The sequence below is a fragment of the Schistocerca gregaria genome, chromosome 2, assembly GCF_023897955.1.
Source record: "Schistocerca gregaria isolate iqSchGreg1 chromosome 2, iqSchGreg1.2, whole genome shotgun sequence".
NCBI lineage: Eukaryota > Metazoa > Arthropoda > Insecta > Orthoptera > Acrididae > Schistocerca > Schistocerca gregaria.
This window is the reverse complement of record NC_064921.1, coordinates 506,398,857-506,413,461: the sequence shown is the minus strand read 5'-3', so window position 1 is coordinate 506,413,461 and position 14,605 is coordinate 506,398,857. Positions and strand designations below refer to the sequence as shown.

Here is a 14,605-nt window from a genome sequence, read left to right as displayed (position 1 = left end):
TTAGAATTGCTATGTTCCTTGTGATTATTGTCACATCTTACTACTACTCATTGTCATTCAAGGACTTCAGGAGATGTCAAAATCTGAGTGGATAATATTCCGCAGCAGAAGTTATGTCTTTGAGGATTTTCTACAAAATTGGGAGCAACGACTTAAGTCAGGAGTGGAAACTTCAGGGCTAACTGTGAAATTACTTCAAGAAATTGATACATACAAGGTATATATGCCTCAATGTTTGTCTGTAACATTGTGATACTTTATACTGGAACTTGTCTTGATTAACTGTCATATGTCTGGGAAATTGGCTGATGACACTATAGAATATGTATTTTTTTTGCCTAATTCTTGTCACTGAATGATACATATATGTAGTTGTCTGGCAGTTTCTGTTTTAAAGTGTGAGGAGAAATGGTATGTTTTATAAAGTTATCATCATGCCTTTGTTATTTTAATACAGGTCAGATAAAGGCATTTTTAATCACTCCTTCAGTTACTGTATGCGCATGAAAGAAGAGCAGTAAGGTCCACATTTATTACTCAGGATTGTACCTTTTGAATTCAATTCAGTGATCTGACTGTTCTAGAAATATGTAAGTCCAGAGTACAATTTATAGCTACGAGTAGCAGCAGTCATTTTTTGAAATATTTATTTATTTCCATCAATAGATTGAAATAATTTTTTACTCGTATACAGTTATAATGTTCAGATGACTTACATTATTATTATTATTATTATTATTATTTAAAGTTCATGTGGGCACTAGAAATCACATTGTGTACCCAGAATTTTGCTTTAATTGAAAAAGTGCTAGTGTTCTATGTCTTTACCTAAGGGTAACCAGAAATGTCTCAGAACTAGTAATACAGATAATAAATATTTTAAAAGTTACTGGTCATCACTGTTTATAGCTGTAACTCATTTAATGTAAATATATGTTTTATTCCACATTACTCACAATGGTTAAGGCTACTGAAATCTGTGTTTTTCTTTCCCAGTGAGTTACACATCTTATGCATTTCATAGAAAAAAGGAAAGAAAAGTACTAGCACAGAGGAGTTAGCAGGGTTTTGTGTACTTGATATTTTTTGATATTTTAAAAATGTTATTATTCTGTGTGCACATTTCTGAGACCTATAGATTAACTTGACTGATACAAACTCCTGAATTACTAATACAGACTTCAGTTTCCAAATTTCGTACCTTGGTTCCCCAATTTAACATGTCTCCTCAATTTAAAAATTCTCCTGTTCCTTAGTTATTATGTTTTGGTACACACATCTTGTCTTCTTTTCACACAGAAATTCTGTACTGCTCTGCTGACAAAAATGATGTTATAATCTTCTCACAAAGCATACATTATGAAATGTTTGTTTATTGTGTGGTTACAATTACCCACTGACCATATTACATGTCTTCTTTTAGTGATAATTCAAATTCACAGCCTTATACACTGATCCGTCTACATTTATTACTACCATTACAATAACCACTGACTATTCATAAAACAATATCTGACTGATTTTATTTGAAGCAGGAATGTCACCTCACAACCCTCAGTTTCTGGCTGCAAAGACTAGTGCCCAGATCAGTAAATATCTCTGTGACACCAGTCTCTCTCTCTCTCTCTCTCTCTCTCTCTCTCTCTCTCTCTCTCTCTCTCTCTCTCTCTCTCTATCTATCTATCTCTACCGAGTAAAACAGGAGAGCAATAGAAAAATTACTTAATTTTGTAGACATGCAGCGTAATTTACATTGTTACATTGTTTAAATTCCATAATGATTTTTTTGTGGTCTAGTTATCAATTAGAGACTGTTCTTCAAATTGCATCTGCTCTCCACAAGCTCCTTCTCTTGTCAGAAATTCAATCACAAATTTAGTGCATACTCTCTGCCATGCACTTTACAGTGGTTTGGAGAGTGTGCATGTAGAATCTTTTGTTATAGCAGTGAGCCAGCTCGTCTGTCTGGTTAGGATGTTGATAATTAGTGTTGTAATAGCAATCTTGACCGAGATTCGTTTGTAGAACAACAATTTCAACAAAGACCAGTGATACACACTCAGCATGGCATGGGGACGGGTGTTGGACACCGAAAGAAAGCAAAGACAGATGCACGACGCAGAGCGACAGTTTCAAAAGTGGCGCCTGCCCCTGGTGCCACCTGACGTCATCGGTGCTGCCCCTGGCAATAGCTCCGCTAGCTGCCCGGGTTGACTTACGCGTGCGTCACATTGGATCAATCTGATTGCCTGCTGATGATGTGATCATGCCTATATAAGCGAGAAACTGTAGCAGCCCCGGCAGTCAGTGAACTCCTGATGATGGTGGTGGAGGTGGGCATCGAAAGCTCAAGGATTGTATTCGAATTTACGCGGCTGGAAAACCAAGAACATTTTATTCATAGTGTACTTGTCTGTTAGAGGTGACCCCAGTTACATGGCCATGGAGAAAAGTAGCAATTTGAATGTGGCAGTGAAGCAAGTATGGTACATCATTGCAGAACATCATAGACATACATCATATAACATACAGAAAAACATTAATCCTTATTCCATAGATCATGAATATGACATTTCATAATGATGTGATGTGAAACGTGTCCATTTAACATAAGTTTTCTTTACACAATAATATATATTCATCCCCATTACGGTTGGAGCAAGGCAATGGCAAACCACCTCCTCTAGGACCTTGCTAGTGCAGCAGTGCAGATCTCCCGCATCGTCCGCTACACTCCTTGCAGTATAGGACCTCACCATCATACTTCATATCTAAGAAGTAATCTATTGAGTAGAAGGAGTTGTCATTCAGAAATTCTTTTAATGTGCTTTTAAATGTTGGTTGGCTATCTGTCAGACTTTTAATACTATTTGGCAAATGACCAAAGATTTTTGTGGCAGCATAATTCACCCCTTTCTGTACCAGGGTGAGATTTAATCCAGAACACAGATGTAACTTAGCAAAGGTCTTTCCCGAAGAAATTAGAGCTATAAATTATTTATTTTGTGTGTTTTCAGAATTTTTGATGTATGAATTAGAATTGATTCCTTTAGTATTTCTACAATAGTAGGAAGATAATTGCCAAAAATCACTATCCTCACCGTTTCATACTAAATGCCATTGCATGTTCCAGTCCATTTTCCAGACTTTTTCTTTGTCACCAGACACCTCTTTGGTAAACCCCGAGAATCTCCCATTCATAAAATATGTTGATGTCACTATTAGCCAGTGGTTCAGGTTTATTGATAGTGGTAAAGAAAATTTGCTTTTATTATTATTTTTATTATTATTATTCAAGCTGTAAGAAAATTGATGCTAAGATAAAACTTAAAATATTTCATGTTACAGCTAGTACCATGTTTGAATGGGAATAAAGATGTTTTCAAAAGGTACACTCTGTGTAAATGCAAATTCTAATTCACAACAAATTACACAAAAATGAGAAATAATTAATGTGGAAACAGAATAAATCCTGTAGCCTTTACAAAGGTTTTTTATTAAATAAATTAACCCCTAACATTCGAATATATTAGAAGAGAGAGAGAAAATCAGAATCTGATTTTGCTATCTCATTGCTTACAAGTTAAAACTGATTAAAAGTATGGAAGAGTTTTTAGGAACAATGCAGTTGAAATATATAATGATTTACAAAATAAGCATAAGATAAATATCTTAAATATGTCAGTTGATTTTAATTTACACCCATCAACGAAAAATTTTCATATTTTTCTCAGAAATATTTACATAAAATCCACACTCACTTCAGTTCTTAGTTATTATCTTTGAGAGACATAGCATGAGGTAATTACTTAAAACTACTTATTGTAGTCAAGTTCTGAAATTATTTATATCAGTCACAAGTAGTAGACACCATCTCTATACCTATGAAAATAAAACAAAAAGAATCAAACATATACAGAAATACCTAACTTAGCCTACTGTATTTCAGTTTTTAGTTTGTTACTTTCAGCTGTGCATCTTATTATTGGGTGTACCAAATTCATTGTTACATTCTAACCTAACCAATACTAATGAATATATCTAGTCATGCAATAGGCTAAGTTAGGTATTTCTGTATATGTTTGATTCTTTTTGTTTTACTTCCATAGGTATAGAGATGGTGTCTAGTAGCTGCAACTGAAATGAATAATTTCATAACTTTAACTGCAATAAGTAGTTTTAAGTAATTACCTCTTGCTATATCTTTCAAAGATAATATGTTTGGTCTTATAGACTGTATTAAAATAACTGTGCTGTTAATGTTTCTGCTGTCAGCTGTTAGTTTTCCACTTCCACAGCTCTCCCAACTGATTCATCTAGTTTCTAACTAGCATTAACCATGATGATCTTCAGTATATTCTTCATTTGACTCATGTCATCTGATCTTTTCCTGATATGACCTAACCATTGCCATTCAGTACTTTTTCTTGGTCAGTATCTCCTTTTCACATATTTTAGTTCTTCTATTGAATATCTCCTTTGTCTTTAGCCTGTACACAAATAAGAAGAAAAATATACAGTGAATATTCTCATGTAATTGTTCTGCACATATTGACGTATAATTTGAGTGTTACAAATACCAGCGATGTAAAGTGATTACTTGCCAACATATTTTCATTAGTATATTTCTCAATTGCAACTGGAATCCACTCTTGGAAAAGATACTTTCAGCTCCATGGTTCTTCGCAAGTGCCATGGAATTCATGGTGATAGAAAGTTCATGTAACACAGGTCTCTGCCATTGGGTGGAATTATTTCTCTCTCTCTCTCTCTCTCTCTCTCTCTCTCTCTCTCTCTCTCTCTCTCTATCTATCTCTCTCTCTCTCTCTCTCAAACACACACACACACACTCTCTCTCTCTGTGGAATTATTTCTCTCTCTCTCTCTCTCTCTCATGTAAACACAAATAAAAAATAAATAAAAAAGTGTAGCTAATAACTTCAGCGATGAGAACAATAATAAATATTAATTCAATAACTAATTACTTGTAATGGTCACTTTTATTGCTCAAATTCACGTTTTCAATCTGCTTAATGGCTACTAACATATCACTTTTTCAATATAGACATACTAATTTTCAATCAGTACGCAGCTGTATTCATCAGTCATCTGTGTTACAAGAGTACAAACGTTCATAATGCAGCTGTTATTTTGATTTACCTTTTGTGCCTTGAAAATAAAAATGTTGTCATAGGTGGGACACAATGTCAGTATCTTTTGCAGCTTATTCAAAGCTTTACATCTATTCCTTCCTTTGTTGTGCATAGATAATCCTCCTATAGTGTTTACTGTAGATTGTATATAGTTGTGTGTGACTGTATACACAGTGTGATTTTTTCCACCATGTACAAACTCTAGGAACTGATCGATGAGAGGATATGGAACAAGAAAGGTGAAATGAAATTATGTCCTGAAAAGCATGGTTTCCATGCTAAATACCATTTTTTCAGTCAGACAGGGTCGTTTCAGTAAACCATGTTATGTCAGATATTGAAAAACTTGCTATAGATAATTACTGCTTAGCACTCATCTTACTGTAGGAAATTTATAGGAAAAGGTGGGCTAGCGATCTATGTTAGAAACAGCATCACATGTAGTGTAATTAATGTGCTGAATTTTTGTATAGATCAACAGTTTGAAGTGTGTGTTATAGAGCTGGCTTTAAATAACTCTTACATAACAGTAGTAGCTTTATACAGGGCACCGTCAGGTAACTTAAGCATTTTTTTGAAACAGTTAGCTGCACTCTTAATACACATATTTAAACTCAGTAGAGATGTCATAGTTGTTGGAGACTTCAATGCAAATATCCTTACAGACTCCAGAGACAGAGTAGATCTTGAGAACTTGATGTCCTCATATAATCTTGCTTCTGTTGTAAATTTTCCCACCAGAATAACTTCACGAACAAAATCATTACTTGATAATGTATTTATTGACACAACCAAGGTTGATGATATAGCTCTCAGGCAAGTTCTGAATGGTCTCTCTGACCATGATGGACAAAGACTCATCATTAACAATTCAAGTATTTGTGAGATTGATAGTGGTCCCAACTGGAAAATTACTAGGAAATCTACTGATGAAACTATTGAGATCTTTAAATCATGTCTCCAAAACGTAAACTGGAGTCCAGTATATAATGTAGAAAATGCCAATTCCAAATACAACCTTTTCAGTAATGAAGTGGCTCTAATATTTGAAAGTACCTTCCCAAAAAGAATATATAAAACCCATACTAAAAAATCCACCAACAAGCCATGGATTATCACTGGAATTAGGCTTTCTTGCAAAAGAAAGAGAGAGTTGTACATTGCCTAAAAAATCAGATGACCCTAACCTTTTCAATAACTGTAAAAATACTGTAAAATATTGAACAAAGTGATTCTGAAATCAAAAAAATATGTACCTGTGCTCAAAATTTAATAACTCCACTAATAAAACCAAAACTGTATGGGAAGTGATAGGAAATGAGACTGGTGCAAATTACCCCAAGAAGACCCAAAATATTGCTCTTAACAATGAAGGAAAGCTAGTTCAAAATCAAGATATTGTAGCTAAAATCTTTAATGAGCACTTTTTAACTGTTGCTGAGCAAACAGCGTGCAAAGGCTCTTCACAAAAGGCAATAAAAACTCTGAAAGAACTTTTCCCTAACTCTATAGACATTACAGGTATGGCCCCCATACCATGCAAAAAGTAAAAAAACAAAAACATAATGTGTCTAAAAAGTAATAATTCGTCGGGTGTAGACAATATTTCGAGCAAACTGCTGAAAGCCAGCTGTAATCAACTCTCTAAAGTTCTAGCTTATATCTTCAGTGCCTCTCTAAATCAAGGTATCTTCCCTGACAGAATGACGTATGTTCTGTGAAGCCCCTCTACAAAAAAGGTGATCCCACAGATGTTTCCAACTATTGTCCTATCTCTCTTGTAACAGCATTTTCTAAAGTCTTTGAAAAATTAATATATGTCAGGATTGTCAGTCACCTTGAAAAATTTGCACTAATTAGTAAACAACAATTTGGATTCAGATCAGGCATACCTACAACTGAAGCAATTTATGCACGTACAAATAATGCCTTGACAAGAAAAAATTATCCATTGGCATATTCTGTGACCTTACTAAGGCTTTCGACTGCGTCGATCACACAATACTTTTAGGAAAAGCAGCCCAGTATGGAATCCGTGGACAAATTGGTAACTGGCTCAGATCATATCTAGGAGACAGACAACAAAAAATAGTATTAGGTGTTAACAATCTACAAGTAGGAAAGGTATAGTCTGACTGGGGAACAGCACATCATGGAGTTCCATAAGGGTCAGTCCTTGGTCCCCTCCTATCTATTATATGTATTAATGACGTACCCCTGTCCTCAAATATTGCTAGCAACATCACAATGTTTGCCGATGACACAAGTATAGTGACAGCCAGCAAAACCTCCACTGATGCAGAGTTAAATGCCAACCAAGCACTTGCAAATGCTCTGAACTGGTTCACGGCAAAATCTCTGGCAATAAACCTCAGCAAAACAAATTACATGCAGTTCCAATCGAGTTACATAAGCCCAGAAGAGATTAACATTGCACACGAAAGCCAACAGTTGCAGAGTGTTCAGTGCACAAAGTTCCTAGGTGTTCACATAGATAACCGGCTCAACTGGGAATTCCACATACAGCAAACACTAAAACAGCTTAGTTCAGCAACATTTGCCATCCCAATAATCTCCAAAATTGGAGACATCAACGTATCAAAGTCTTCGTATTTTGGCTACGTTCATTCAGTGATGTGCTATGGAATAATCTTTTGGGGCAACTCACCACTTTCAAAAAAAATTTTTGTAAGCCAGAAAAAAGTAGTCCGAATTATTTGTAGTGTCCCTTGAGGAACCCCATGTCGAAATCTCTTTAAACAGTTAGGTATGTTAACCACTACCTCACAATATCTCCTCTCTCTCATGGCTTTCACTCTTCTCAATTCCTCTGAATATGAAACAAATGAGGCGTATCATCATTATAACACAAGGCGGAAAGGTGATATGCACTGTGAACGGAAAAATCTCTCTCTGGTGCAAAAGGCATAAAGTACACAAGTACTAAAATCTTTGATGAACTCCCGAGTAATATAAAGTGTCTTAAATGAAATAAAATGATATTAAAAAAAAAAAGCTAAAGGAATTTCTATTGGAAAAATGTTTCTACTTTTTAGATGAATTCTTCAACAGAGATCAGTAATTTGAGTAGTAATTTAGATTATTTCCTTTGTCATTGTTATCTGTATTGTTTTTTATCACTATTGTATTTTTGTATTGTATTGTTTATTATCTTGATTATATTATTGTATTTTACCAATATTGAACCATTCATTTACCATGTGTAATATACCAGTACGTGTTGTATTGTATGATATCTATATTGTATCTGCTTTGACTTGTTCCACATCCATGCTTAATCATGCAATACTGGATCTATGGAATATGTATCTCAAATAAATGAGTGTATCACTTAAAATTCATTAAATTTAGCCCATGTAATCTTGTTCGCATTGAGTGACCTCTGGTTCTTATTATTCTGCTTTGAATGTTTAAATCATAGGTGATGTTTCACTTGATTCGACATTCACTGAACAATTGAATACAAATTGTTTTTTAGTGTATTATTATTTGAGTCAGTTTTGAATGATGCCTGTGTCCCTTCAATAATTGCATTTGGATTCTTATATGACATTAATTTTTCCTTTCTACTTTTTATATTCATGATGTCATTCTTGATTAATATATCATATATGAAGCATATTGTGTAATATAAATTCAATTTTTGTTTCAGATTATTATACCTGCCATCAAGTATGTGAGGGGTGAAATGTTCAGTGAGAAACATTGGAAAGAATTATTCATTCTTTTGGGAATCACAGATAAATTAGTAGAAAATTTAACTTTCGGAGATATTCTTGATGTGAGAGACAACATTTCAAGGAATATTGCTGAATTGAAAGTAAGTATTTTGATGTTAGCATTTGAATTTAATTACTAGTATTGTTATTACTTGTGACCAATCCCTATATGCATTCCTAGTAATTTAGTTGTTAATATTGATCAGATGAGACAGGTGCTTCTCATCACGGAGCTTAAGTGACCTGCTCCTCCATTTTAGTGTTGATTAACCTGTCCCTGTTTTTTCCCTAAGAAAGTACTTGTAGTTCCAGGAGCTTGGATTATTTCATGTGCTTTTATAAATGGTTTATGATAAATAAATGGTTTATTTGTGTACGATAATTTTTATGGTCATGGGCACAGTCTGTTTATAAACATATGAACATTAATAAGAGTTTAGAAGTATAGGTAAATTATATGCAACAACATTAAAAATCTTTGAGAGTACAAACATTTATGAATTAACAATTGCTCTAATTTTGTCTGAAGTATGTTTCCATTTAACAGTTTTATGTTATTTAGCATTCTATTATAAAAATGTCTGCCAGCAAGAATGGTCTATGATCTGTTGCTCTTTTGTTACTAAATTTTATGTGGTAATCCTCTCTTGGATTTCACTATTGATTATAGTATGCTCTTTTTTCTGTTACAAACAGTATAGTCCTGAGAACACACAATAAATACACTGTTATTATGTTATACCAAATGAAGTATTCCCTACAGGACTGATGTTTATTAATATTAGCTATTATCCTAATAGCTCTTTTCGAGACTCTGAAAGCTCTATCCATGTATGTCATTTGTGCCCCACGCCAGATTTCAGTACCATGTTTCAGATTGGCATGTATGATTCCAAAGTAGATTTGTCATAAGACAAATGGTATACTAGAAAGGCATTTTGGATGGTAGGTGTTACAGGAGATATTTTTTACACATGTAACTGATGCACTCCTGCTATGTAAGATGTTTGTTTACTATAATGTCCATGTCTATCATTTGTTTCAACTGATAACTCTGGCTTAGTATCTATTTGCTTTGATTTATAATTTAGCAGAAACTCCATCAGAATTGTCTTATCCTTATTCAGTGCCAACTTGTTTTTGGTGAGATATTCTGTGATGAGGCTGATGTTCCATGAACACAAATACTTGGTGCTCTTGTCAGTAACTTATAGTATCTCATCTGACCCCTTGTGGTTAGGTAGTAGAAGACCTCAGTTTAACTTTTAAAACATCTGACGTACTGCAGCCTTTTCATATGCATATTTTTACACTATCACATTCACACACAAATTTTTGTGCTTATAATTAGTTAAATTACAGTGAAGCCCTTTTGCTTTGGTACCTGACATCTAACTGTTGTGTTCCTCATTAATCCCAGCTTGTGTCCATGCAATGTTCACTGGAAGGAAACTTAATTCTAACATGAATCTAGGCACATAGTTGCTTAATGGTTACTAACATGTCACTTTTTCAATATAGACATACTAATTTTCAATCAGTACGCAGCTGTATTCATCAGTCATCTGTGTTACAAGAGTACAAACGTTCATAATGCAGCTGTTATTTTGATTTACCTTTTGTGCCTTGAAAATAAAAATGTTGTCATAGGTGGGACACAATGTCAGTATCTTTTGCAGCTTATTCAAAGCTTTACATCTATTTCTTCCTTTGTTGTGCATAGATAATCCTCCTATAGTGTTTACTGTAGATTGTATATAGTTGTGTGTGACTGTATACACAGTGTGATTTTTTCCACCATGTACAAACTCTAGGAACTGATCGATGAGAGGATATGGAACAAGAAAGGTGAAATGAAATTATGTCCTGAAAAGCATGGTTTCCATGCTAAATACCATTTTTTCAGTCAGACAGGGTCGTTTCAGTAAACCATGTTATGTCAGATATTGAAAAACTTGCTATAGATAATTACTGCTTAGCACTCATCTTACTGTAGGAAATTTATAGGAAAAGGTGGGCTAGCGATCTATGTTAGAAACAGCATCACATGTAGTGTAATTAATGTGCTGAATTTTTGTATAGATCAACAGTTTGAAGTGTGTGTTATAGAGCTGGCTTTAAATAACTCTTATATAACAGTAGTAGCTTTATACAGGGCACCGTCAGGTAACTTAAGCATTTTTTTGAAACAGTTAGCTGCACTCTTAATACACATATTTAAACTCAGTAGAGATGTCATAGTTGTTGGAGACTTCAATGAAAATATCCTTACAGACTCCAGAGACAGAGTAGATCTTGAGAACTTGATGTCCTCATATAATCTTGCTTCTGTTGTAAATTTTCCCACCAGAATAACTTCACGAACAAAATCATTACTTGATAATGTATTTATGACACAACCAAGGTTGATGATATAGCTGTCAGGCAAGTTCTGAATGGTCTCTCTGACCATGATGGACAAAGACTCATCATTAACAATTCAATTATTTGTGAGATTGATAGTGGTCCCAACTGGAAAATTACTAGGAAATCTACTGATGAAACTATTGAGATCTTTAAATCATGTCTCCAAAACGTAAACTGGAGTCCAGTATATAATGTAGAAAATGCCAATTCCAAATACAACCTTTTCAGTAATGAAGTGGCTCTAATATTTGAAAGTACCTTCCCAAAAAGAATATATAAAACCCATACTAAAAAATCCACCAACAAGCCATGGATTATCACTGGAATTAGGCTTTCTTGCAAAAGAAAGAGAGAGTTGTACATTGCCTAAAAAATCAGATGACCCTAACCTTTTAAATAACTGTAAAAATACTGTAAAATATTGAACAAAGTGATTCTGAAATCAAAAAAATATGTACCTGTGCTCAAAATTTAATAACTCCACTAATAAAACCAAAACTGTATGGGAAGTGATAGGAAATGAGACTGGTGCAAATTACCCCAAGAAGACCCAAAATATTGCTCTTAACAATGAAGGAAAGCTAGTTCAAAATCAAGATATTGTAGCTAAAATCTTTAATGAGCACTTTTTAACTGTTGCTGAGCAAACAGCATGCAAAGGCTCTTCACAAAAGGCAATAAAAACTCTGAAAGAACTTTTCCCTAACTCTATAGACATTACAGGTATGGCCCCCATACCATGCAAAAAGTAAAAAAACAAAAACATAATGTGTCTAAAAAGTAATAATTCGTCGGGTGTAGACAATATTTCGAGCAAACTGCTGAAAGCCAGCTGTAATCAACTCTCTAAAGTTCTAGCTTATATCTTCAGTGCCTCTCTAAATCAAGGTATCTTCCCTGACAGAATGACGTATGTACTGTGAAGCCCCTCTACAAAAAAGGTGATCCCACAGATGTTTCCGACTATTGTCCTATCTCTCTTGTAACAGCATTTTCTAAAGTCTTTGAAAAATTAATATATGTCAGGATTGTCAGTCACCTTGAAAAATTTGCACTAATTAGTAAACAACAATTTGGATTCAGATCAGGCATACCTACAACTGAAGCAATTTATGCACGTACAAATAATGCCTTGACAAGAAAAAATTATCCATTGGCATATTCTGTGACCTTACTAAGGCTTTCGACTGCGTCGATCACACAATACTTTTAGGAAAAGCAGCCCAGTATGGAATCTGTGGACAAATTGGTAACTGGCTCAGATCATATCTAGGAGACAGACAACAAAAAATAGTATTAGGTGTTAACAATCTACAAGTAGGAAAGGTATAGTCTGACTGGGGAACAGCACATCATGGAGTTCCATAAGGGTCAGTCCTTGGTCCCCTCCTATCTATTATATGTATTAATGACGTACCCCTGTCCTCAAATATTGCTAGCAACATCACAATGTTTGCCGATGACACAAGTATAGTGACAGCCAGCAAAACCTCCACTGATGCAGAGTTAAATGCCAACCAAGCACTTGCAAATGCTCTGAACTGGTTCACGGCAAAATCTCTGGCAATAAACCTCAGCAAAACAAATTACATGCAGTTCCAATCGAGTTACATAAGCCCAGAAGAGATTAACATTGCACACGAAAGCCAACAGTTGCAGAGTGTTCAGTGCACAAAGTTCCTAGGTGTTCACATAGATAACCGGCTCAACTGGGAATTCCACATACAGCAAACACTAAAACAGCTTAGTTCAGCAACATTTGCCATCCCAATAATCTCCAAAATTGGAGACATCAACGTATCAAAGTCTTCGTATTTTGGCTACGTTCATTCAGTGATGTGCTATGGAATAATCTTTTGGGGCAACTCACCACTTTCAAAAAAAATTTTTGTAAGCCAGAAAAAAGTAGTCCGAATTATTTGTAGTGTCCCTTGAGGAACCCCATGTCGAAATCTCTTTAAACAGTTAGGTATGTTAACCACTACCTCACAATATCTCCTCTCTCTCATGGCTTTCACTCTTCTCAATTCCTCTGAATATGAAACAAATGAGGCGTATCATCATTATAACACAAGGCGGAAAGGTGATATGCACTGTGAACGGAAAAATCTCTCTCTGGTGCAAAAGGCATAAAGTACACAAGTACTAAAATCTTTGATGAACTCCCGAGTAATATAAAGTGTCTTAAATGAAATAAAATGATATTAAAAAAAAAAAAGCTAAAGGAATTTCTATTGGAAAAATGTTTCTACTTTTTAGATGAATTCTTCAACAGAGATCAGTAATTTGAGTAGTAATTCAGATTATTTCCTTTGTCATTGTTATCTGTATTGTTTTTTATCACTATTGTATTTTTGTATTGTATTGTTTATTATCTTGATTATATTATTGTATTGTACCAATATTGAATCATTCATCTACCAAGTGTAATATACCAGTACGTGTTGTATTGTATGATATCTATATTGTATCTGCTTTGACTTGTTCCACATCCATGCTTAATCATGCAATACTGGATCTATGGAATATGTATCTCAAATAAATAAATAAATGACGGATGTACCAAAATTTGTGGACACCAGACTTGGAGGAAAATGTGATTAACACTGTGGTAGGCGACTGCCGTCCCAGTACCAGGCACTTAGCCTGCCAGTACAGGGAAAGCCAGATGACCGTGTGGAACATTTTCCATGACAATTGTTCCTATTCCACTTACAGTGTGTGCAGGGCTTACGAGTGACAGACTTTCCACATTGAGAGCAGTTTTGTCACTGGTTTCTTTACTAGGCAATCATGATTCCAGGTTTTGTGTCAAATATCCTATTCACAGATGAGGCCCCCTTTATATGAAATGGTATCTTCAACTTTCATAACATTCATCTGTGGAATAGTATGCCTAACCTCCATGGTATGGTGACAGCAAATCATCAGCATCCGTGCAGCTGGAAAGTGTGGGCTGGGATAATTGGTGACTGTATTTTGGGATCAGTCTTTCTTCCATGTCCCCTAACAGGCTGGAACTATCAGTGTTTCTTGTGGGTGACTTTGCCTCTCCTGCTGTAAGAAGTGCCACTAATGGTTTGAAGGGTTATGGGCTGCACTATGATGGTGCTCCAGACCACTTTGCCGTCAACGTCAGGAGCATCTCAGCTGTGTCTTCCCTCATCGATTGATCAGATGAGGAGTTCCAGTTGCGTAGCCTGCTCATTCACTGGATCTCAACCCCTGTGGTTCCTGGTTATGGGGCCATCTCAAAAGTATGATGTATGCAAAGCCCATTCCAGATGTGGAGACACTGGAGCAGTG

The 14,605-nt window shown here is 35.1% G+C and overlaps 1 protein-coding gene across 1 annotated transcript in view; it reads left to right on the top strand.

The window, feature by feature from the left end:
- LOC126328907 (cytoplasmic dynein 2 heavy chain 1) overlaps positions 1–14,605 on the top strand; it is a 906,666-nt gene that overhangs the window by 359,642 nt on the left and 532,419 nt on the right. The window contains exons 23-24 of the mRNA XM_049996078.1: positions 63–217; positions 8,827–8,994. Of these exons, the coding sequence (XP_049852035.1) occupies positions 63–217; positions 8,827–8,994 (323 nt within the window). The remainder of the gene's footprint in view (positions 1–62; positions 218–8,826; positions 8,995–14,605) is intronic.